Raw genomic sequence first — 25,233 nt, forward strand, 5'->3', positions numbered from 1 at the left:
CCCTCTGCCAATAAAGCGAGATGAGCGCCACAACCCCAGAGTTGGTCATGACTGGACCTAATGGTCAGGGGTCCCTTTACCTTTACCTAGCTTAGCGTAGCCAATCCAGAAACTTCATTTTCCTCCTCGAGAGTGGAATGGGGGCAAGCTCCTTCCTTCATAGCCTGCTTCTGGCAAGGAAGGGATCAAGAGAGCAGTGGACCAACTCAGTACAGTGGTACCTCAGGTTACAGGCGCTTCAGGTTACAGACTCCGCTAACCCAGAAATAGTACCTCAGGTTAAGAACTTTGCTTCAGGATGAGAACAGAAATCGTGCTCTGGTGGCGCGGCGGCAGCAGGAGGCCCCATTGGCTAAAGTGGTACCTCAGGCTAAGGACAGTTTTCAGGTTAAGAACAGGCCTCCAGAACGAATTAAGTTATTAACCTGAGGTACCACTGTACATTAACCAAATGTTGCTGAGGAACACACACAGTGAGAAGAAGCACTTTTAAACATAAAACAGGTGAGCGTTAGAATGTTATATGCTTGGCCACACTGGGTGTAGGCATCCAGAGAATTTAGGCTTACCAAGTTTCTAGTCCTTCAGAGGTTGGGATTAGTCTAAGTTGGTTGCATTGAGTGAAATTTTAGGGCCCTCTAGTATTTGCTCTTTGTCTATGCCACCAGCTTATTAGAGGCGGAATAAATTGTGCAGACTACCAAGAGTTTGCGAGCTTTTTTGGGGTTGAACTGGAAACTCGACCAACTTAAACTTCAGTTACATTCATCACCAGGTGCCAGTGTTTATCAGGCAAATACAAATTGCTAAAGGTGCTTGGAAATTTTTTGGAAGCAGTTTTGATTCTGGTATATTACTGTATCCGTGAATGAAAAAGATTAAACGTTGTATTTCAGCCGTGTCCTAGCTATTGCTTATTAGGCTGTAGACTTTGTTGCATTCAAAGGCACCCTATGAAGTGAGTACAGGTGATATCCAACAAAGGTCCCATCTGCACTGTACATTTAAAGCACTCTTACAGTATGTCACAATAAACAGCCATGGCTTCCGCCAGATCACCCTGGGAGCCGTCGTTCGTTTAAGGGTGCTGAGGATTTTCTCCCCCCCCCCCAAAAAAATTTATAAAATATTTATTAAATATTCACAAATTATATAAACAAACACAACAATTCAAACAAACACACATACAAGAAAAAACAAGCATAATTTCAAATCCTTATTTTCTTAAAACTTACTTCCCCGACCTCCTCATACATTCCCTTTCTGCATTCCAATTTCAAATATTCAGTTCAGCAAATCCTCAGCCTTACTTTTATAAAATTATTGACCTTTCTTTTCTTTTAACTTAATCTTTGCAGCTGTAATCCAATTTCTAAAACCGCATCATTCTAACACTCATTAATTTTACAATGTTTCTTAAGATAGTTCTTAAATTTCTTCCAATCTTCTTCCGCAGTCTCCATTCCCTGGTCTCGGATTCTGCCAGTCATTTCTGCCAGTCATTTTCAGGTGTCTCCTGTTACAATTTTCTCCAGAGTAATTTAGCAACCAAGCCCTCTGCCCAAGGAACTCTGTGGGGTTTGGGCTCATGAAGGTCCCCCACCCCTAGGAAATACTAGGCTGGGTGGATCAGTGGTCTGATTCAATGTAACGCAGACCCTCTTCATTTACAAACACGAACCTATTCCTTTATCCCGCCCCCCTTTTGCACCTTCAGGAAATCTGCATTGCTCAGTATAGAATTATAGAATCATAGAATTGTGACCTTTTTTGGAGAAATACACCTGTAAGCTTGGATATTGTCGTCTTTTTGCAGTGTCAAACTGATGTATGGGCTACAGGCAGGCTTAACCTCATTGTTGCTGTTTGTTAAAAGATCCAATAAAAACTGGTTTTTAAAAATATGAAGTTATATGTGTATTTTATATAACACACAATTGATTTTTTTGTTAAAAAAATAGCACCATAGAATTATAGAATTGGAAGGGACCCCACGGGTCCTCTAGACCAGTGTTCCCCAACCTTGGGCCTCCAGCTGTTTTTGGACTACAATTCCCATCATCCTTGACCACTGGTCTTGCTAGCGAGGGATGATGGGAGTTGTAGTCCAAAAACAGCTGGAGGCCCAAGGTTGGGGAACACTGCTCTAGACCAACCCCCACAATACAGGAATCTCAGCTCATGCATCCATGACAGGTAGCCGTCCAACCTCTGCTTAAAAGCCACCAAGGAAGGAGAATCCACAACCTCTCAAGGGAGACAGTTCCACTGTCAAACAGCTCTCACTCTTAGAAACTTCTTCCTGGTGTTTAGTGGGAAGCTTCTCTCTTGTAACTGGAAGCCATTGGTTTGTGTCCTACCCTCTGGAGCAGGAGAGAACGAGCTTGCTCCTTCTTCCATGTGGCAGCCCTTGATTTATTTGAAGATGGCTATCCTATCTCCTCTCAGTTTCCTCTTTTCCAGGCTAAACATACCCAGCTCCCTCAACCAACCATTTCTCATAAGATTTGGTTTCTAGACCCTTGATCATCTTGGTCGCCCTCCTCCGCATGTTCCAGCTTTTTAATACAGTGGTACCTCAGGTTACATACGCTTCAGGTTACAGACTCTGCTAACCCAAAAATAGTGCTTCAGGTTAAGAACTTTGCTTCAGGATGAGAACAGAAACTGTGCTCCGGCGGTGCGGCAGCAGCAGGAGGCCCCATTAGCTAAATTGGTGCTTCAGGTTAAGAACAGTTTCAGGTTAAGAACGGATCTCCGGAACAAATTAAGTACTTATCCTGAGGTACCAATGTATCCTTCTTAAATTGCTTTTTTTTCTGTTGTCATTGCCCCACTTTGCCAGGAGGGGGCGCGACATGGGGAAATGTAGCTGGCAGTCCTCTTTTCCCTCACTACTTGTCTAGGAATGCGAACAGTTGCAGCGCTCTGTTCCCTTAACTCATTAAATGCCTTTCTGGGTCAAGAAAGAGGAAGCAGAGGCTATTTGCAGAGCCAGGGCAAGGGCGAAGGTGTTTTGGCCGTTTTCAGCCTCATCAGGGTGCCTGGTCTGGGTGCAAAGGAGGGCGCCTAACAGCAATGCACCTGAAGCGGCGTTACATTTCCAAAAGGGTGCAATTTTCCAGCTGCAATTGCTCAATTTTTTAGTTTCAGATCTCAGCTTAGGCAGGCTTGGCTCCGTATGCAACTCAAGCAAGGAGCTCTGGCTTTGCTTCGGTCAAGGGATATGGGAAGCGGATCCGACCGAGCAAAGAGAAGCAGCTTGAACCAGACCGCAAACCTCAATATTTATCTAAAAATCTGCTGCCATTATTGCACGCTAGGGGGCTGGAGGGAAAGTAAAGAAAACTCGCAGGAGTGAAGGGTGTACAGTCTTTATTTATGTTCAGCCTCACAACAACCCTGTGAGGTAGGTTTGGGGGGGACGGCTATTCCCATTTTCCAAATGGGTTAAATGAGGCTAACTTGGACAAGACAGGAAGGCTACATATGGGCAGGACATGAAGCCAGAACGTCCACACCCAAATTAAAGCCTCTTATCTACTGAGGCATCCGATACAACCGTAGAGTGATAAGGTTACTCAGAAAAAAATAAAGTTCAGGCTTAAAAATTAAGGCTAGCACTAGAATTTTGAAAAGGGTGTCATACCGTGATTAAGAAATAGACTTGAAAGGCCCAAGTCGATGCATGCTTACTCATGAGCAAGTCCTGAGGGTGGAAAGTTAAATGTGCATAGGACTGCCACCTTAAATGCGTTTAAACAAATAGAAAGAAAATACCAGTGTGTGTGTTAAATTAGGTCTCCCATTTGCTATAAACAGGGGAGGACTTTTTTGTTTACCAAATAATATTCTTTACGTGTATAAACAAAGACGTCTGCTAGCATTTCTAACCGAGGCAACTAAGAATACTTTTAACATGGCAGTGATCAACTCCATCTGATGCAGCCTTGTGTTTAAGAGCTTACCTGGTCGCCACAGGTGAGCGGGAATTCCACGCAGGCAAACAAGCAAACTGGAGAAGGGACAGATTGCTCCACAGAAAGGAACAGAGCGATTCATACCTTCTCTGCTAGTCCACTTTGGTGCAATAATAAGAAACTTAGGTTTCTATGTTGACCATGGAGGAGGGAAGAAACCTAAGTTTCTTATTATTGCACTTCCCTCCTCCACGACCAGCACGGAATTGCAGTCTACTTGCTTTTAAGTAGGCATATCAGGGCCGGCCTGAGCCATTTTGGCTGCTTAGGGTGGAAGAAATGGCAGCCTCTCAGGTCACGGTGCGTAAAACCAAAGGCTGGGAGTAAAAAGACAACAACATAAAACCATTTGCTACACTTTCATGACACCCAAAATTAGTTGCCTGAGGCAGCCGCCTCACGCTGCCTAACAGTTTGGCCAGTCCTGAGGTAACTTCTGTGGCTTTTATTTACAAGGCTACTCTAAGAACATCGAAGATAACAAAATCCTTTATTGGACCGGGAAGCTGATGATTCTCTGGTTCGAATCGCCTGATGGTTCCAGCAACAGATTCCTGCCTCCCTTCTCCAGGTCCTCATTGGGAAATTCTCTGTTGAGTAAGGAGCAGTTGCCTTGTTTTAAAAGTTTTCTCCCAGGAGGAAATCCTCCCATGTACAAAGAGAGCTAAACATCAGAAAACCTTGCTGCCAGGCCTACGATACAAACCAACCGACCAACCACAGCCTGTCAGCAGTGGCGGCCATTTTGTCAGCCTTGTGTGGACTGTGAGAGCAGAGGACTTTTGACTAGTATCTAGCTAGGCGTCAGGCTCCAGGCCTTGCATGCCCCGAACCGAGCACTCGTGGTATCAGAAGTGGGGAAACCTGTGACTTTCCTAAAAGTTGCTGAACTCCAACTTCTTCCACCCCCAAAGAGTTGGAGATGGCAGACGTTGCAGCCCAGGAACTCCAGAAGGGCCGCAGCCCCCCGATCCCTGACTTCGCACGGTTTCAACGCCAACGAGCTTCATGCCTTTCGACCTTTCCTCAACGGAGCGAGGTGTTTTCACAAGGCCTCGCCGACGTGGGCTCTCATGGCGTCCAAGCGCTTGCTGGGCTCCGGGAGTTTTGCGAGGCTCTTCCTCGCATGGGCTCGCTCGTGCTTGAGCAGGCCCGAGCTCTGCTTGAAGCGCTTCCCGCACTGGGGGCACTTGTAGGGCTTCTGCCCCGTGTGGTTCCTCTTGTGCCTGGTGAGGCTGGACTTGTTGCTGAAGGTGTTGCCGCACTCGGCGCAGCCGTAGGGCTTCTCTCCAGTGTGGATCCTCTCGTGCTTCACCAGGTTGGAGCTCTGCGAGAAGCGCTTGCCGCAGACCGAGCAGCTGTAGGGGGTTTCCCCCGTGTGAGTCCTTCTGTGGACCAGGAGGCTGGAGCTCTGCTTGAAGCTCTTGCCGCATGCCGAGCAGCGGTAAGGCCGGAGCCCCGTGTGGTTCCTCAGGTGGCGGATGAGGCTGGAGCTCTGGCTGAACCTCTTGCCGCAGTCGGGGCAGCCGAAGGGCTTCTCGCCCGTGTGCTTCCTCTTGTGCCGCGTCAGGCTGGACTTGTTGCTGAAGCTGTTCCCGCACTCGGCGCAGCCGTAGGGCTTCTCCCCGGTGTGCGTCCGGTCGTGAGTCAGGAGGGCCGACCGCTTCTTGAAGCCCTTCCCACACTCGGAGCACTTGTAGCGTTTGTCACCCGCGACAGGCCTCTCGCGGCTCGGCGTGCCGCCAAAGCTTTTGGCGTAGAGGGGGCAGTAGCGCGGGGTCTCTCCCGGGTAGATCTTTCTGCGCTCCTCGCTGCCTGGAACAGAAAAATGGGCCGTCAGGTGTCAGGAGGAAGCGGCCAGTAAAATCACACCCTGCAAGTTTGTCGTTAACTCTTTACAGTGGTACCTCTGGTTGCGAACAGGATCCGTTCCGGAGCCCTGTTCGCAACATGAGCAGAACGCAACCCGCGACTGCACATCGCGATTTGCTGCTTCTGCGCATGACATCATTTTGAGCGTCTGCACATGTGCGAGCAGCGAAACCCGGAAGTAAGCCTTTCCGGTACTTCCGGGTCGCCGCAGGACGCAACCTGAAAAGATTTAACCTGAAGCAAACGTAACAAGAGGTATGACTGTATTAGTAAGAATGTGATCTGCACAGACCAGGCAGTGTGTCAGGCCTAGTGAGCACAGCTCACAGGTCTTGCCCCCATGGATCTGTTGCCGAGACTGAACCCCGCCCCGTCTCCCCACAGCTAAGTCTCCTCCTCTCCAGTGTTTCCCCCAAGCAATCAGAGACTGCGCCTGCATGCAGCCAACCTCTCCTCCGCCCTCTTCAAGCCCCTGCCTAGACCTGTAAGACCACTCCAATCATCTGGGCATTTTATCTGTGGCACCACACCCTACAGAATATCATAGGGCGGTGACCCCAAAATGGGCATTTTTCGCTATTACCCCAGGACTATGGAATGCCCTTCCCTGTGCTAGACATGAAGCAGCCACTGTCAGTAGCCTGTTTTCCTCGACTGACTCCTCAAAACCTGCTTTTATTTTCCCGAGTTCCCTGAATTTGTTTGGATGTTTTAGTTGAGATTCCTGCATTGCAGGGGGTTGGACTAGATGACCCTCTGCACCCAGGATAGTAGCCAAGCAGGAAACCAGAGAGAGGAAGCCCCCTTCTCCACTTCCTTGCCTTGCACAGAAATGCAGCATGAAGTTGTGTGTGTGAGAGAGGGAGGGAGGGAGGGAGGATGGATTTAGACACAGGAAAACAAACCTATAAATGTCAGAAATTAGATCGTTATAACAAAAGAAAAAAAACTCTATGGAAAATTGCATTTTAAAATTTACTGCTCTCTGGCACCATCTGGTGTTGCATGTTTATAGTGCATTCAAATCACTATTTCTTTACTAATGTAGCTAAGTGCAGAGATTCAGGTCTTGCTTGAGGGCTTCATAGAGGCATCTGGGTGGCTACTGTGAGATCAAGATAATGGACAAATGGCAGGCCTCTGGCCAGATCCAGCAACACTCTTTTTAAGTCTGGAGGGACGGAGCCCTTCACCATCTCTCAAACAGGATAGCAGAAAATGAAATAAATGGCAGGCTAGTAACTTTCGTGGGCTCGTTTACACGGGCCATTTGAATGTTTTAAAAGCAAACACCGTCAGGACGAAAACATACAAGCAGAAAACCCACACGCACCACAAGCAAGCATGCAGCTGATGACAAATATTATAAAGAAAGCCAGGGTCTCTATCGGATGCATCCTTACCCAACAAGATGGCGTCGCCACCATCATCTGCCTGCATGGTGTCTCCAGATACAGCTCTTGGATAGGAATCCAGCAAACTGACTTGCTCCCCTGGGAAGGGCAGAGTCACATCACCCACGTGGAGAAAAACAAAGGTAAAATATAATATATATTAGCCCATTTGGTGAAATGTTCTGGGTGGGTTTGAGCATGGAGTCTGCACTGGCCAGGTTAAAACTGCACCAGCCGACACTTTACCTCCACACTCAAAACAGTGTGTTTTTCCTTTCCTCTCTCTGTATTTAGGATATATGCAGCACCCCTAACCAGACCTGGGGACACTTCATATATCTGATAAAGTTGTCTTAGAAGCCCAGGGAGCCATCTGCAAGGAACAGTCACAGACAGCCCATGCTGGCATTTGTAAGGTGCTTAACACATGCTGTGTAATGTTTAAAAAATCCTTTGTCTTGATTTAAACCACAAGGGACAGCATTAAGCATCTTGATCAACAGCTTGATTTTTATTGATGTTAAAATCACCAACCTGGCTGAGACACATTAAGTTCAAGGTGTGGGGGAAATGGATAGAGGGGGTTCTTTGGAAGCTTTTAGCCGCTGTAAGATCCACTATCCTGTAATATTACATATGGTATGTACAGTTGTTTATGTTTTTTTATGTTAATTTTGCTGTAAAATTGTGTGAGATTGTGATATTGTATTTATTTGCATTACCTAGAGCCTGTTCTACTGATGAAGCCTAGGATGGCGAAACAAGGCTATTATTCTGGAAATCCTTGTCTTAGACTCTGTGAAAGGATTCTGTGGAACTGTAACAACCCTTCATGTGGATTATTGGACTCTATGAACAGACAGGTAGAATAGACATTTATACATGTATGGACCTTATTCATGAACTGAACAGAGAATCAACTGATCCACTGGGTCGTCTGCTTTTTTCGTTGAACTTTATGAGACTTCCGTTGAAATCTACAATTTGATACAATGAATAGTATATCTTATTTATTCAAAAGTACAGCCATTACGTCTTGTGTGTTTATTGAGTATGTTTTACGTAACCATAGGTTTTTGTTGTTGTTTTGCTAATGTTAATACCAGAGCAGGAATTTCAAGCATGAGAGGCAGTGGGTTGTCAGAGAAGGGAATCCATCCCTCAACTCTATCCCTCCTTCTCCAGTCTCTTTAGCAGAAGAATTTTTTTTTAAAAAGCTATCCTGTAAAGAGGCTGAGGCTGCAATAGGAACCCCATTTACCTGGGAGTAAGCCCCACTGAATTCAATTGTAGTGAGTAGGCTTAGGACTGTGCCACAGTATGTATTGTTTTATTTAACAGATATTTACGTTGCTTTTCAGGCCCCAAAGTCCTTTCAATGCAGTCCCCAATTTAAAAAAACCCTAACAGAAATAATTTCAATCCAGGACCACAGTCTTATCAGTACATAATTTACATGAAGGAAGGTCCACTCCCTTTTCTATTGCAGCTGGCATAGAAACACAGAATGTTAGCCTCATAACAGGCTAGATGTCTGTTTTTCTTTTTCTTAAGGCAGGTAACTTTTGTAGCCTTATTTACAAAGCTAGGTTGCACCTAGACACTGACGCATGCCTTCTCCAATAAATTTATGCTGCTTTGAACTTTGTTGCCCATCTGCCTTTAATATAGATACATGGTGGGGGACGGGACGTGCACCTTTAGCAAGCTACACCTGTGGGAAATTATCAGCTCTAAAGGTAAAGGGACCCCTGACCGTTAGGTCCAGTCATGGCCGCGCTCATCTCGCTTTATTGGCTGAGGGAGCCGGCGTACACCTTCCAGGTCATGTGGCCAGCATGACTAAGTCGCTTCTGGCGAACCAGAGCAGCGCACGGAAACACCGTTTACTTTCCCGCCAGAGCGGTACCTATTTATCTGCTTGCACTTTGACGTGCTTTCAAACTGCTAGGTTGGCAGGAGCAGGGACTGAGCAACGGGAGCGCACCCCGTCGCGGGGATTCGAACTGCCGACCTTCTGATCGGCAAGTCCTAGGCTCTGTGGTTTAGCCCACAGCGCCACCCGCGTCCCATTATCAGCTCTAAGCATCTCTTAAATGCAAGAGCATAGTGCCTTATAGTGAATCACATCATTGGTCCAATCGACACGGGCTGGCAGCAGCACTCCAAGGTTTGAGGCAGGTGTCTCTACCTGCAGCCTCACCTGGAGATGCAGGGAATCGCACCTGGCGCCACTCCATCGCTCTTAGAAGCCTTTCCTACCTGTTCAGACAGCAGCCCCTCTCGGGCAGATTTCTTCTTCTCCTTGACCACCACCAGCAGCAGCTCGTTGACACACTTGACTATCACACGTACTTTCTACCCCGCGTCAATCAGTTAACACGAATCTCCGGAGCGCGCGCGCGCGCACCGCTCTCCATCCTCGCCGCCGTCCCGGTGGTGCGCACATGCATTCATTTGAAAGAACCGCGGCTGCGTGCTCGGAATGCGGAGCCCGCAAAGGGAGCCAAGCAGCCCTGCAAACGCGTCCAGACAGGGGCCACTAATCCGAATTAAGGGAGCTCCGGACTGCGCGCGCGCCCGGCAAAGCAGCTTACGGATTGAACGAGGGCGCAAATGGAGCTTTTTGTAGGAGCGGGTGGCTGGAGAAGCGCAAATAAGCCTCGCTCACTTCCCCCTTATTGTTGTGCTGGGTTTTGTTGGTTGCTATTTCCACCCCTCCTCCCGCTTCCAAAGGCGGGTTTTCCTTTTCTTTCCGCTTCCCATCATGTGCTTGAAGCCAAGCCAGAAGATGGGCAAGGCGAAGCCCTCACCAATCTGCTGTTTGAGCGCATGGATGAGGGAGGCGGAAGGAGGTTTTGAAAAGAGATGTCTTGGGGCCAGTTGGGATGCGTCCTCCAAACTAGCCCGAGGGCGCCAGGTTGGGAAAGACTGTCATCCTGGTCATTGCCACATTTTTTTAATTCATCCATGCTTATCATTTGCTTTCTTTGTATTTAAGCGGTGGATACAGCACGTAGGTTCTAAGATAAAGCAGTCCTTCCTTCTGGAATAATGCACTTTCCAACAAACCGCCAAGGGCTGCGTCTTTCCTTCAGCTGTTGCTGTGATACATAACAAACGTGCTCCACTTCTCAGTAAGCAGATTATTTTGCTTCCGACCCTTGCTAGCTCTTGTTATGTTTTTTTTCCTTTCTTTTTTCGGTTGGAGGATGGATGGTGGCAATCAGATTGAGATTGAATCCTGACAAGACAGAAGTACTGTTTCTGGGGGACAGGAGGCGGGCAGGTGTGGGGGATTCCCTGGTCCTGAATGGGATAACCGTGCCCCTGAAGGACCAGGGGCACAGCCTGGGAGTCATTTTGGACTCACAGCTGTCCATGGAGGCACAGGTTAAATCCGTGTCCAGGGCAGCTGTGTACCAGCTCCATCTGGTACGTAGGCTGAGACCCTATCTGCCCGCGGACTGTCTCGCCAGAGTGGTGCATGCTCTGGTTATCTCCCGCTTGGACTACTGCAATGCGCTCTACGTGGGGCTACCTTTGAAGGTGACCCGGAAACTACAACTAATCCAGAATGCGGCAGCTAGACTTGTGACTGGGAATGGCCGCCGAGACCATATAACACCGGTCTTGAAAGACCTACATTGGCTCCCAGTACGTTTCCGAGCACAATTCAAAGTGTTGGTGCTGACCTTTAAAGCCCTAAACGGCCTCGGTCCAGTATACCTGAAGGAGCGTCTCCACCTCCATCGTTCTACCCGGACACTGAGGTCCAGCACCGAGGGCCTTCTGGCGGTTCCCTCACTGCGAGAAGCCAAGTTACAAGGAACCAGGCAGAGGGCCTTCTCGGTAGTGGCGCCCTCCCTGTGGAACGCCCTCCCACCAGTTGTCAAAGAGAACAACAACTACCAGACTTTTAGAAGACATCTGAAGGCAGCCCTGTTTAGGGAAGCTTTTAAAGTTTGATGTATCATAGTATTTTAATATTCTTTTGGAAGCCGCCCAGAGTGGCTGGGGAAACCCAGCCAGATGGGTGGGGTATAAATAATAAATTATTATTATTATTATTATTATTATTATTATTATTATATTTTCATTGGCATGTCTTTATTTCACACTTCAGACTCTGTTAAACTCTGGGTACAGAAGTTGATTCCATCTGCAAAAGAACTTATATTTTCTGACAAAAATAGAACAGAAGGTACTACAGTGGTACCTCGGGTTACATACGCTTCAGGTTACATATGCTTCAGGTTACAGACTCCGCTAACCCAGAAATAGTGCTTCAGATTAAGAACTTTGCTTCAGGATGAGAACAGAAATCGTGCTCTGGCAGTGCGGCGGCAGCAGGAGGCCCCATTAGCTAAAGTGGTGCTTCAGGTTAAGAACAGTTTCAGGTTAAGTACGGACCTCCGGAAAGAATTAAGTACTTAACCCGAGGTACCACTGTACATTAATTGGACTCAATAGTGCTCCCAAGCAAGTAAAGTGAACATGATAAAAAGAAATGTACAGGTAAATTGTTGCCTCTGTGTTTTCTCTAGTCCTTCACTCACGATGCTGATGCCTCCAATTGCTTCAATGGAAGCTGCATTGCAAATAACATCCCATGTAAATCAACGCAGTGATGAACCAATTCATTTGGTCATAAAGCAAGAGGGAAAGTCGGACTTCACGCAGATCTATTTCATTCACATCGTTTCTGCTATGCAGGAGGCTGTGGTGCCATCAAATCGATGTCTGTTAAGTTTCTAGCTACCCAAACTCCCACTGCAAAGAGACCCAGGTTAACTATGAGGTTCCTGCGAAGGTCACTGCGGTCTGTGGGGAAGCGGTAGGCGCCCCAGACCCAGCCCCACAGCTCCTCGGGCGTCACCATGCTGTAGCTGCTTCTGCCGGCCGCTGCTTGCCCACCCGGCGCCATCCTTGCTGCTTCAGAACCTCCTCAGCAACGCACAAGGGCTCTTCTCAGCTCTTGTTATGTTAACTTAGAAGAGAAGAAGAAGAGTTTGGATTTGATATCCCGCCTTTCACTCCCCTTCAGAAGTCTCAAAGCGGCTAACATTCTCCTTTCCCTTCCTCCCCCACAACAAACACTCTGTGAGGTGAGTGGGGCTGAGAGACTTCACAGAAGTGTGACTGGCCCAAGGTCACCCAGCAGCTGCATGTGGAGGAGCGGAGACGCGAACCCGGTTACCCAGATTACGTGACTACCGCTCTTAACCACTACACCACACTGGCTCTCAACTTACCCATATATATGCTACGAACCAGGATTCCAGAGTCCATGGGAGTTCTGTGTTTATTCTTATTCCGGAGTGCTTCTGTTTTGTTTGTTGTTTAGTAGTTTTGTTGTGTCCGACTCTTTGTGACCCCATGGACCAGAGCACGCCAGGTGCTCCTGTCTTCCACTGCCTCCCGCAGTTTGGTCAAACTCATGCTGGTAGCTTCGAGAACACTGTCCAACCATCTCATCCTCTGTCGTCCCCCTCTCCTTGTGCCCACAATCATCAGGGTCTTTTCCAGGGAGTCTTCTCTTCTCATGAGGTGGCCAAAGTATTGGAGTCTCAGCTTCAGGATCTGTCCTTCCAGTAAGCACTCAAGTGCTTCTGTAAAAAGTCATATGATTATGAGTCTATAATGCCACTAACTAAACACTTGCCTGTGCCCCAGAAATGCCAGCAGCGGACTGTGGGGGGGGGTGCGCTGTGAGAGGGGTCGACAATGAGTCCTTGGCATAGCAAGGTTGGAATGCCTTTGGAGCAGAGGTTCTCAAAGAGAGGATGGCAGGAGAGGTTGGCAAAGGTGGTGGCAAGATTCAAGGACAATCAAAAGAACATTTTAACATTTCAGTGTAGTATATTTTTATATATATTGCAGAATACAAACCTCTCATCTGTTTGGTGAAAAAGAACCAGCCGGGTGCATATCTGTTATTTATTTTCTTAAATATCTATTCTGCCCTTCCTCCCAAAGAAGCCCAGGGCAGCAAACACTAAAACTTTTTTTAAAACATACCGTATTTTTCGTATGTTGTTGTTTAGTCATTTAGTCGTGTCCGACTCTTCGTGACCCCCTGGACCAGAGCACGCCAGGCACTCCTGTCTTCCACTGCCTCCTGCAGTTTGGTCAAACTCATGCTGGTAGCTTCCAGAACACTGTCCCACCATCTCGTCCTCTGTCGTCCCCTTCTCCTTGTGCCCTCCATCTTTCCCAACATCAGGGTCTTTTCCAGGGAGTCTTCTCTTCTCATGAGGTGGCCAAATTATTGGAGCCTCAGCTTCAGGATCTGTCCTTCCAGTATAAGACTATATCTTTTCCTAGATTTTTGAAGTTTAAAATAAGGGGTCATCTTATACATGGGGGCATCCTATACACAGAAAAATACGGTATATACAAAATGTATTTTAAACATTTTTTAAAAAAATTAAAAAAACCTGGACACATTAAGATAAAAAACAACTGCATGCCCTCATAAGGAATAATTTCAAGGTTGCCAAGCACATTATCTTTTGACCATCAAATACCAAGGTGAATAACCATATTCTGTCTGAAAAGTAGAATCACTACCACCTCCTTATGCTCCCAGACGTTCAAGCAGGAGGCAGCTCAGAACTGCAGGAATGAAACTGAGGAGGGAAGTACTATTAGGAAGTCACCTGGTTTCTCGCAGGAAAGGAGCCATACCTGTGGTTTTACCTCTCCTTAAGACAGGGATGGGAAACCTTTAGCCTTCCAGGTCTTGCTAGGACCATGAGCTAGTACAAACCCTCCAACATTTCTCCGATGAAAATGAGGACGTCCCATTCCATAAATGATCATTTTACTATTTATACCCCACACATCTTCCTGTGTTGCTCCAACCACTCTGGGCAGCTTCCAACATAAATTAAATATATAATAAAACATTAAACATTTTTTTTAAAAAAAAACCTTCTCTGTACAGGGTGCCTTCAGACGGCTCGGGGGGTCAGATAGCCCCATACCCTCCAACATTTTTCCAACGAAAACAGGGACAACCTAAGGAAAAATTGGACATTCTGGGATCAAATCAGAAACCGTTCTCAAAATCAAGGACATCCTTGGAAAATAGGGACACTTGGAGGGTCTGCTAGTAACCTTGGTATTCAATTATTGCAGTGTCTGCTTATGGGGCTACCTTTGCGCCTGGTTAGGAGGGACGTGGGTGGCGCTGTGGGTTAAACCACAGAGCCTAGGGCTTGCTGATCAGAAGGTTGGCGGTTTGAATCCCCGCGATGGGGTGAGCTCCTATTGCTCGGTCCCGGCTCCTGCCAACCTAGCAGTTCAAAAGCATGTCAAAGTGCAAGTAGATAAATAGGTACCGCTCCGGCGGGAAGGTAAACGGTGTTTCCGTGCGCTGCTCTGGTTCGCCATGCTGGTTAGTCATGCTGGCCCCATGACCTGGAAGCTGTACACCAGCTCCCTCGGACTATAGAGCGAGATGAGCGCCGCAACCCCAGAGTCGGTCACGACTGGACCTAATGGTCAGGGGTCCCTTTACCTTTACCTTTAGGAGGTCTTACTGGTGGAAAACACTGTGGCTAGACCGTTGATGGAGACAGAGTCTCACTGGCACATCACTCTGATGTTCAGAAGTCTGCAATGACTGCCAACATGCTGTTGAGCCAGGTTTGAAGTTCTTCTATTGATCTACAAGGCCCTTATCAATTTGGTTCAAGTATCGGCTCCCTTACCCGCTCATTGAGGTTTTTGGATGCTTACAGAAGCCATGCTTCAGGATTGTGAGCTCAATTTAATGAAACACCCTTCCTGTTAATTTAGATCTGAATTAAATGTGTGGATACAACTCTGTTGAACTTCTGGTGCCTATTGAGGATTTTTTATTTTATTTTTTATTCCAGCACGTATTTTAACTTATGTCTGGTTTTATAGTTTTAACTGATTTTTATATTTGTGGTTTGGTAAACCTCTTAGGGACGCGGGTGGCCCTGTGCTGTAAACCATGGAGCCTAGGGCTTGCCAATCGGAAGGTTGGCAGTTCGAATCCCGGTGACGGGGTGAGCTCCCGTTGCTCGGTCCTTGCTCCTGCCAACCTAGCAGTTCGAAAGCACGTCAAAGTGCAAGTAGATAAATAGGTACCGCTCTGGCGGGAAGGTAAACAGTGTTTCCGTGCGCTGCTCTGGTTTGCCAGAAGTGGCTTAGTCATGCTGGCCACATGACCTGGAAAAACTGTCTGCGGACAAACGTCGGATCCCTCAGCCAGTAAAGCGAGATGAGCGTCGCAATCCCAGAGTCGTTCATGCCTGGACTTTACTTTTAAGCCTCTTAGAGATTATGATAAATAAGCAGAACAGAAGTTGTTTAAATGAATGAATGAATGTTCCCATCATCCTTCGCCATTGGCCATGCTGATTGGGACTGATGGGATTGCAAGAACAACTGGAAGCCAACAAGGTCACCACCCCTGCCCTAAAAGTTTGTTGTGTGATCCAACGGGAAAGAAGCAATCCGCAGGCTAGGTAAAAGATCAGTCAAAGCCATGGTTCAAATTAACAACAACAACAGCAACAGCAACAAAGGTTTAATGAAGTTCATTTACAGTTCCAAATGTCATTTATAGAATCACAGATTTTGAAGGGACTTTTGCAACGCAAAAAACCCCCACCTCAACACAAAATCCTTCATTCAATTTGAAACCATACCAGACCCTGCTTAGCTTTGCAAATGTACTAGAAATTTTATTGCTGCACCATTAGGAGGACATGTTGTTGTTCCCCTGAGCAAAATGAAATTCATGTGGCACCCAAAGAAGGAAGTGTTGCAGTTAAGGGCAACTTCAATAACCCTCACAAACCCTCTTCACACAATAGACTGAGAGAACGGTGAATTTATTTAGGGTTGCCATATTTCAAAAAGTAAAAAACCTAGGACACCCCAAATTGTTGAGCTTCAATTCCGCCTTGGAAATCCCGGTAATGTCCAGGAAAATCCAGGCAAATGCCAGCCCTAATTTATTAAAATCATTTATATATCACTATTAAAACCACATCCTGAACATCCCTGGATGGGATCTCTCGTGTTCAATGGCGTGTGATCTTGCGGGAACCTCTTCTGTAGGGCTTCTTCCTCGCGTGGATTCTCACATGTTGAAGAAGGTTTCCTCTGTCATTGAAGCTCTTCTCACAGTGGGGGCATTCATATGGTTTCGCTCCTGTGTGTATTCGCTCGTGTCGCTCAAGTTTACTTTTCTCAATAAAGGCTTTCCCGCACTCTAAGCAAACGTAAGGTCTGTCTCCTGTGTGAATCCTCTCATGAATCATCAGCCTTGACCTGCGGTCATAGCTCTTCCCACAGCGCAAACATCTGTACGGCTTCTTACCTGAATGTCTTTTCCTGTGGTGATGTTGAAGGGCTGAACTTTTGCTGAAGAGTCTCCCACAGTCTGAGCATTTATTCTTATGCATTCTCAAATGCTTAGCAAGGCACGATTTCTGACTTAAACGTTTGCCGCATTCGGGGCAAGGAAATGATTTTTCCGCTCTGTGGGTTCTCTCATGACTTACGAGGGACGAACAGCAACGAAAGCTTTTCCTACAGAATGAGCACTGATAAGGTTTCTCGCCAGTGTGGATTCTCCTGTGCAATTTAAGATCTGAACGATTTCGGAAGCTTTTCCCGCAATCTGAGCAATTATGCGGTTTCTCTCCTCCGTGAGTTTTCTTGTGCCTGGTATAGTTAGAAAAACAATTGAAGCTCCTGCCGCAGTCCAAGCATTTGTAGGGTTGCTCTCCTGTGTGTGTCCTCTTGTGAACTATAAGGTGCTCTTTCGCTCTGAATCCTTTCCCACACTCTGAGCATTGGAACGGCCGCTCATCTTTGTGGATGTATTCATGTCTGGCAACGTGTGCTTTGCTGCTAAATTTCTTCCCGCAGTAGGAACACCCGTGTGGCTTCTCTCTGGTGTGGACGCGTCTGTGTTGACGAAGGCTTCGTTTGTGTATGAAACCTTTCCCGCAATCTGCGCACAAGTGAGGCTTCTCTCCCGTGTGGATTTTCTCGTGTGAGCGAAGGTTTGACGGCGAACTGAACATTCTCCCGCAATCCGAGCACACGTATGGCTTTTCTCCCGTGTGGGACCGCTGATGTATAACAAGGTATGTGTTGTTACAAAAGGTTTTCCCACAGACAGGGCACTTTTCCGAATTTGCTACTCCACGTCTTCTGTTTGGGGCTTTAGGGGGAGAGTTTTTCTTTGGTCGGCTCTTGATTTGTGTTTGCTCTTTGCTCTTCCGAGCAGGAACGGCTTTGGCCTTTCGATTTCCAAGACGCTTTCTCTGAGGCCGGCCGGCTCTGTGGCAGGTCCGAGAGCTCTCCCCATTTCTCTGGCTCTCTTCAGCCCTTTGTATCTCTTCTTGCTTCCCCAGGGCGAAACTTTCCGGCTGAATAGGTTTCTTCGTATTCTCACTCACCTGCTCATCTCCTGTTGGAATGAGACAGAAAACTGTCAATGTGTATTCTCAAAGGAGCTACGAACACTACAGGAGGAGCAGGGGAAAAAACAAGGAAGCTTCTTGGGAGCCATGGGCTACTCACAGCTAACCTATGATTTATGCATGGTGTGGGGGAAGCAGAAAGGGGGAAAACTGCGGACCAAGACCTTCTGGCATCCCAGCCTACATCACAGGGTTGTTGTGAAGATGCTATGAGGGTAGAGGTGGTATACACAGCCCAGATGCCCTGTTCTCACATGGGACTTGGAGCAATCTTCATTCCAAGGGACTACCGTATTTTTCACTCTATAAGACGCACCAGACCACAAGGCGCACCTAGTTTTTGGAGGAGGAAAACAAGGGAAAAAAATATTCTGAATCTCAGAAGCCAGAACAGCAAGAGGGATCCCTGCGCAGTGAAAGCAGCAATCCCTCTTGCTGTTCTGGCTTCTGGGATAGCTGCGCAGCCTGCATTCGCTCCATAAGACGTGCACACATTTCCCCTTACTTTTAGGAGGGAAAAAGTGAGTCTTCTGGAGCAAAAAATACGGTAATTATCTCCAGACCTGATTTGCTTCCCCTCCTGATGCTGCCAGGCCACATTTGGGGGGCCCCAAACCAAGTGTGTTAAAATAACAACAATTATTATTATTATTATTATTATTATTATTGAAGCAGAAGTTTCTAAACAGTCTTTAGAAACAGCAGCATGTAGGGCCCCTGACCAAAATCTATTCCAGATAGAGCCGGAATGCTAAAAGTGTCAGTTTGCATTTCTTAGTGCAGAAAGTATTGATCTGATGTGTAGAGATCTTTCCTATTATACTTAATTCTGCAAGCTTCTCTGTGTGAAAGAAACAAGCAGGTGGTTCATGATGTTTGGGTTATTCCTTCCGAGAAGCTGAGTACAGCTGGCCTAAACTGGTTCTGTTATCTCTTCTGTCAAGGTCATGCTGACTATCATGGTAAGGCCAGAAGGAGCCTGGGTTTCGCTTTCTATCTCTTTTCCTTCTGGTGTGGTGTTCTGTATATAAATACAGTGGTACCTCGGGTTAAGTACTTAATTCGTTCTGGAGGTCCGTTCTTAACCTGAAACTGTTCTTAACCTGAAGCACCACTTTAGCTAATGGGGCCTCCTGCTGCCGTCACTGCGCAATTTCTGTTCTTATCCTGAAGCAAAGTTCTTAACCCAAGATACTATTTCTGGGTTAGCGGAGTCTGTAACTTGAAGCGTCTGTAACCCGAGGTACCACTGTAGTGTTAAGGTTTAGTCTTATTATAGGTTATTGTAGGTTTAAGTTAAGTCTGCTGCAACTGGATTTCTTATGAACAGTGCCAATGAAATACAATTGCCTCTGGTCTATTTTTTGGGAATCCTGCAATGTTTTTAAGCTTTTACTCTGCTAACCATATGCTGAAATCTGCTCTGGATCAATATTGAGTAGAATTTCAATGACAAACAGGAGCACTGGACTTTTAGCATTCTTTCCTTCCCCGTGAGGGGCACGTTGTGCAAAATGAACACAAAGCAGCCTGCAGGCTTGCATAAAGATCTAGCGTGGCATTGCGATTGGCCCAGTTCCGAATGGCTCCTTGCCAGCCTCTGTTTCGAAATGGCTCACCTGAGCTACTGCCTGGTGGGATCTCATGCTCCTTGTGTTTCTGCTGATCAGGTGCCCACAGCATTTCACATCGCTCCAGGGCGGAGATCAGGTCTGGTTTCGAAGGGTGGGGTGCTGCTCATGAGAGGAAGAAAAAACAAGAGCGTGGGGGGAAAAACATAGCCTGTTTTGGTATGTTACCGGAAAAAAGAACTCCTATTGTTAGTTAGATTTCTTAGCCTTCACCACAAGGTCCCAGGGTGAGTTCAAACCACTTTAAAATGGTCGAGGGCTTCCTGCAGATACCATCTTATCAAGAGATATGTAAAGGTAAAGGGACCCCTGACCATTAGGTCCAGTCGTGACCAACTCTGGGGTTGCGGCGCTCATTTCGCTTTATTGGCCAAGGAAGCTGGTGTACAGCTGTGGCCAACATGACTAAGCCGCTTCTGGCGAACCAGAGCAGCGCACGGAAACGCCGTTTACCTTCCTGCCCGAGCGGTACCTATTTATCTCCTTGCACTTTGACGTGCTTTCGAACTGCTAGGCTGGCAGGATCAGGGACCGAGCAACGGGAGTTCACCCCGTTGCGGGGATTCGAACCGCCGACCTTCTGATCTGCAAGCCCTAGGCTCTGTGGTTTAACCCACAGTGCCACCCACGTCTATCAGGTGATAAGATATAGGAATTAGACCTTTAGTGTGGTGGCACTTGCCCAATGTTCAGCTCAGACGCAGAGGTCCAGCTCCGAGGGCCTTTTGGTGGTTCTCCCACTGTGAGAAGTCAAGTTACAGGGAACCAAGCAAAGGGCCTTCTTGGTACTGGCACCTGCCCTGTGGAACGCCCTCCCATCAGATGTCAAGGAGATAAGTATTCATACAACTTTTAGAAGACATCTGAAGGCAGCCCTATATCAGATGGTTTTAATGTTTGATAATTATGTTTCTGTTGGAAGCCACCCAGAGTGGCTGAGGCAACACAGTCAGATGGGGAGGGTATAAATATTATTATTATTATTATTATTATTATTATTATTATTATTATTACCCTTTGAAATTCCCTCCCGTTAAATGGTAAACAGGGGCTGTTATTTTCTTGGCACCCTACTGAAGAACTTACTCTACCAACAAGCCTTTTCAGTAAGTCAAACAGAATCCATTCTGGAAGTCTGTTCGACTTCCAAAACTTTTGGAAACCGAAGTGCGGCTTCCGATTGGCTGCAGGAAGCTCCTGCAGCCAATCGGAAGCCGCGGAACCCCATCGAATGCTCAGGTTCCAAAGAACGTTTGCAAACCAAAACAGTCACTTCCGGGTTTGCGACGTTTGGGAGCCAAAATGTTCGACTTGCAAGGCGTTTGGGATCCAAGGTACGACTGTAGATATATTTCCCAGTCTGCATCTGTGTATTGGAATTATGTTTAGATGTTCACATTTCTTATGATTTTTGTGCCTGCCACTCTGAGATCCTTTGGTGGGAAATGTAAATGTAATAATTACTACTAATGAGGATGTTATTGTTTAAAGCATCAGGCCCATGCTGGGTTCAATCCTATGGCTCAGTTACGGAGACCTCCACAGATCATGGGTAACCCCCACTGCACAAACGCACCATTTGCAAGCGCAATCACGCATCTGCCTCCTAATGTGCGCGTGGGATCACCTATTGCTGCAAAGAGGCATTTTATAACCCCTGAGAACCAACCAGCCCACCCTTGCCAGCTGTTGCAAGGCAAGGGTCAAGTATAGAAGTCCACATCCTGGACCAGCTATAGTTTCCAGATGTTTTTCAAATGCAGCCACCTGTAGAGCATAGCACAATCATCCAATGGTAGCACTGCAACACCTGCCCTCCTCACCAGCCTCAAGTGTTGTTGTTTTTAAGCAGAAGGGGGGGGGGGCATGTCTCTGTGGCCAGACCTATTGTTTCAAACAAGGGATGCTCACCCACAGAAACCACAGTCTCATAGCTCATCAGCATGACGTCCCTGTAGGTGGCTCTTTGCGTTGGGTCCAGCAGAGCCCACTCTGCTTTTGTGAAATACACGGCCACATCCTCAAAAGCCACAGGCTCCTAAAAGAAGAAGGAAACTTTTAAAGCAACCACACTTAAAAGCTGGGAGATTTGCAATGGATTTTCTGTAGTTTCATCACCATTTCAGCAACCTCTAGAACACGGGTAGGCAAACTAAGGCCTGGGGGCCAGATCTGGCCCAATAGCCTTCTAAATCCGGCCCGCAGATGGTCCAGGAAGCAGCGTGTTTTTACATGAGTAGAATGTGTACTTTTATCTAAAATGCATCTCTGGGTTATTTCTGGGGCATAGGAATTCATTCATTCCCCCCCCCCAAAAAAAATATAGTCCGGCCCCCCACAAGTTCTGAGGGACAGTGGAGCGGCCCCCTGCTGAAAAAGTTTGCTGATCCCTGCTCTAGAAGGCCAAAGGCTCCCTGCAACTGATCTGAGAGCCAGTGTGACATCATGGTTGGAACGCTGAACTAGGACCAGGGAGATCAGGGTTCGAATCCCCACTCAGCCATGAAGCTCACTGGCTGACCTCGGTCAGTCACTGTCTCTCAGCCTAACCTACCTCGTAAGGTGGTTGTTGTCGGATATTTGCGGCATTTGAAACCACTATAAACCCATCACCCATCAACACTTCCAGGAGAGTAAAAAAAATGCAGCGTCAGTGAGCAGAATCACCCAGATGGGGTAACAAATGACTCAAGCACAATAGGGTCCCAGGCATTTAATTATATTGCCCGTAATGAGCTTAATGGTTGCAATATATACCATTCGTCTAAAGGTTTTCAACCTTTTTGAGTCCACGGCTTCCTTAACCGACTACATTCTTTCTGCGGCACCCCTGTGGGGCTTGGGAGCCCAGTTACGCCACCCCTTGCCTGCCGAGCTGGCAGCCTCTCGCCCTTTTTTGAACACTCTCCCTTGTGGGGTATTCCCCCAGCCTCCTCTCCCCTCTCCTTGGGAGCCCTCTGGGCAACTGCTGCTACTGCCCCTCTGATCTGCCCCCCTGCCCCAAAGAGAGGAGCCTCCTCACACTGCCCCACAGGGGCCTGGGAAGAGGATGCCCCCAGCTTTAATGGCCCAGTGGAGACTGGCCAAAGGTGAACATGAAGCCAGCACCTTACCTTGGGAGGCAGCAGTGGGCACTGCCATACCTGCATGGTGGAAAGGTACCCAAGCAGGCCTTGCACCAGCCTCACTGCCCGGCCTCCCACTTGTCTGCCCATTGGTCTTGGTGCTGACCTTTAAAACCCTAAACGGCCTCGGTCCTGTATACCTGAAGGAGCGTCTCCACCCCCATCGTTCAGCCCGGACACTGAGGTCCAGTGCCGAGGGCCTTCTGCCGGTTCCCTCATTGCGAGAAGTGAGGTTACAGGGAACCAGGCAGAGGGCCTTCTCGGTAGTGGCACCCGCCCTGTGGAACGCCCTCCCACCAGATGTGAAGGAAATAAGCAGCTGTCTTCTCTTTAAAAGACATCTGAAGGTAGCTCTGTTTAGGCAAGTTTTTAATACAATGGTACCTCGGGTTACATATGCTTCAGGTTACAGACTCCGCTAACCCAGAAATAGTGCTTCAGGTTAAGAACTTTGCTTCAGGATGAGAACAGAAATCGGGCTCCAGCGGCACAGCGGCAGCGGGAGGCCCCGTTAGCTAAAGTGGTGCTTCAGGTTAAGTATAGTTTCAGGTTAAGTACGGACCTCCGGGACGAATTAAGTACTTAACCCGAGGTACCACTGTATTTAATGCTGTACAGTGGTACAGAATGAACACAGAATAAAAAGGATTTCTGGAGGGCCCCCGAGATGAGTGCTGTTTCCACTTTCCAACTTGCTATGAGACTCATCGTCAGCTATCTCAAACAATTCTCGCACCTGGTTTGTCTCCACCGCAGCAGCCATTCTTTGTCAAGCCAATGCAGCGGAAGACTCTGGGAACTATGCACCTCCTGTGGGAGGAAGAAAGTTAATTAAGAAAACATTGTGATCCTTTTTTTCTCTCTCTCTCTCTTATGGCTGGGCCCCTAACCCCCCCCCATCTGCTGTCTGTCTCTCTCTCTTCCTTCTATCTATACAGTATTGCAAAGCTTTCAAGCAGCCCTTGTGATAGGAATTTTGAGGTCTTAAAGTTAAAGGTACCCCTGCCCGAACGGGCCAGTCTTGACAGACTCTGGGGTTTGTGCGCCCATCTCACTCAAGAGGCCGGGGGCCAGCGCTGTCCGGAGACACTTCCGGGTCACGTGGCCAGCATGACAAAGCTGCATCTGGCGAGCCAGCGCAGCACACGGAACGCCGTTTACCTTCCCGCTGGTAAGCGGTCCCTATTTATCTACTTGCACCCGGGGGTGCTTTCGAACTGCTAGGTTGGCAGGCGCTGGGACCGAGCAGCGGGAGCGCACCCCGCCGCGGGGATTCGAACCGCCGACCTTTCAATCGGCAAGCCCTAGGCGCTGAGGCTTTTACCCACAGCGCCACCCGCGTCCCTTAGGTCTTAGATATATGTTAAATGTTCATAAGTGTACCAACCAAGCAGGTACATAGATCAGCACAGGAAGACCCACCTGAAACCATTTTTGATTCCCAAACTGACCTCAATTATTTCTCTGCAAGGTCAAAGTGGGAAACCTCCCCATTGTCTCTTTCCTCACAAATCCTGTCTTAAGGGCACATTTAAAATATGAATAGGGTGTGAGCCTGTGACCTGGCTCAGGAACTAAGTATTTATCATTACAAAAGACTGGCCAGGCTCCCCAGGGTATCCAATCAAGTAAGCATTAACAGATAACCTGGCAAACAGGAGGTAAACAACACACTTAAGATTTCTGCTGTAGACCACCCCTTCTGTGATGTAGGTATGATGTATCTGGGGGTGGTCTTAAACTACAGGGTGGCAATTTCAAAAGTCTATATACAGGCTTGCACACCATTGTTCTGGGTTCCTCCTCCCTCCTGCAGTGTGGTGAGTGAGGACCCTGTTGCAAAAAAATCAGGCTTACTAGCTGCTTTGCTTCTCAATATTCTCTGGCTGGCCTCTGTTATTTTCTCCTACCAATAGGGAACCTACGTAAGGACTCTATATGGGCTCTTGGATACCCCATAAGGAAAAAAAGGGCAGATTTTTGTTTACAACACCCTTCACCCACCTCCAAACACCAAGAGGTCTCTTATCATCTCCAGAAGCAACTGGAGAATCCTGCCCTAACTCTTTACAATCTAAATATAATTTGAGCGGGTGGAAGATATAGGGTTATGGCATGGCATTCTAGAGCAGACTCCTAGGAACAAACGGAGCCCTTAGAGAACCACAGAATTCTAGAGCTGGAAGGGGGACCCATAGGGTCCTCTAGTCCACCCCACCCCCCGCGATGCAAGAATCCTGCCCACAGCCATCCCTGAGCGGGATCAAGCCACAAATCCTCTTGGTTAACAGCCAGACACACGGACCCCATTGTGCCACTGGAGGCTTCATAATATCCCCAATAAAGTGTCAGGGTAGCAAACTCTGCCAAGTTACTCATTGCATCAGTTATGGACGCAGATTTATACTACAGCCACATGTTTTCTCTGGAGCAAGCGCAACACGAAATGCAAAGAGGGAGGAGACGATGGAAGGAACCCAGAAAATAAACTTTCACTAAGAAAGTGGGGGGGGGGAGTTTGCATAGAAAGACAGACAGGAATGTCTCTGAGGCCCAATCCAAGCAATTGGCTCCCTAGCAAAATCAGCAAACCTCAGCACCCCCCGCCCCATTCCCCTTTCCTATACAGTACCAGCAGACGCCTACCTCTGCCCACCGAGAAGCAGCCCCGACGACAGAGAGCGAACCGTTTTAGCAAGACCTCCAGGCGCGCGCAGGTACACTTATGCAAAGACCAAACGCCACTGCGCATG

At 47.6% G+C, this 25,233-nt stretch overlaps 3 protein-coding genes and 1 long non-coding RNA gene across 7 annotated transcripts in view; 1 reads left to right on the top strand and 3 right to left on the bottom strand.

The window, feature by feature from the left end:
- LOC310701040 (complement C4-A-like) overlaps nt 1–25,233 on the bottom strand; it is a 338,535-nt gene that overhangs the window by 196,104 nt on the left and 117,198 nt on the right. The window lies entirely within an intron of this gene.
- LOC310702117 overlaps nt 1–25,233 on the top strand; it is a 143,102-nt gene that overhangs the window by 68,521 nt on the left and 49,348 nt on the right. The window lies entirely within an intron of this gene.
- LOC310701890 (uncharacterized protein) lies at nt 3,359–10,228 on the bottom strand. Of its 2 annotated transcripts, none has more exons than XM_083493386.1 (3): nt 9,509–10,228; nt 7,256–7,345; nt 3,359–5,795 (listed from the first exon to the last, which is right to left on the bottom strand). In XM_083493386.1, exons 2-3 carry the CDS (start codon nt 7,290–7,292, stop codon nt 5,026–5,028), a joined length of 807 nt encoding a protein of 268 aa, XP_083349512.1. In that variant the 5' UTR covers nt 7,293–7,345; nt 9,509–10,228; the 3' UTR covers nt 3,359–5,025. The 2 variants fall into 2 exon arrangements, with proteins under 2 accessions (XP_083349512.1, XP_083349513.1); XM_083493387.1 differs by lacking the exon at nt 9,509–10,228 and adding an exon at nt 9,309–9,498 and having other exon boundaries at nt 7,256–8,960.
- Nucleotides 16,296–25,228, bottom strand: LOC310701466 (uncharacterized protein). 3 transcript variants are annotated; one of them, XM_083492380.1, is made up of 6 exons: nt 25,127–25,205; nt 23,217–23,290; nt 21,267–21,393; nt 20,644–20,721; nt 19,344–19,457; nt 16,296–17,711 (listed from the first exon to the last, which is right to left on the bottom strand). In XM_083492380.1, the coding sequence occupies exons 2-6, from the start codon at nt 23,241–23,243 to the stop codon at nt 16,312–16,314; spliced, it is 1,746 nt and encodes a 581-aa protein (XP_083348506.1). In that variant the 5' UTR covers nt 23,244–23,290; nt 25,127–25,205; the 3' UTR covers nt 16,296–16,311. The 3 variants fall into 3 exon arrangements, with proteins under 3 accessions (XP_083348506.1, XP_083348507.1, XP_083348508.1); XM_083492381.1 differs by having other exon boundaries at nt 25,113–25,136; XM_083492382.1 differs by lacking the exon at nt 20,644–20,721 and having other exon boundaries at nt 25,127–25,228.

Source organism: Podarcis liolepis (assembly GCF_965112155.1).
Source record: "Podarcis liolepis genome assembly, chromosome: 2".
Lineage (NCBI taxonomy): Eukaryota > Metazoa > Chordata > Lepidosauria > Squamata > Lacertidae > Podarcis > Podarcis liolepis.

Coding starts and splice junctions, on each gene's coding strand:
- LOC310701890 (XM_083493386.1), bottom strand. CDS start 7,292: ATGCAGGCAGATGATGGTGGCGACGCCATCTTGTTGG. Junction 5,796..7,255: donor TGGCGACGCCATCTTGTTGG/GTAAGGATGCAT, acceptor TTTCTGTTCCAG/GCAGCGAGGAGCGCAGAAAG.
- LOC310701466 (XM_083492380.1), bottom strand. CDS start 23,243: ATGGCTGCTGCGGTGGAGACAAACCAG. Junction 21,394..23,216: donor CTGCGGTGGAGACAAACCAG/GTGCGAGAATTG, acceptor TTCTTCTTTTAG/GAGCCTGTGGCTTTTGAGGA. Junction 20,722..21,266: donor TGAGACTGTGGTTTCTGTGG/GTGAGCATCCCT, acceptor TCCAATACACAG/ATGCAGACTGGGAAATATAT.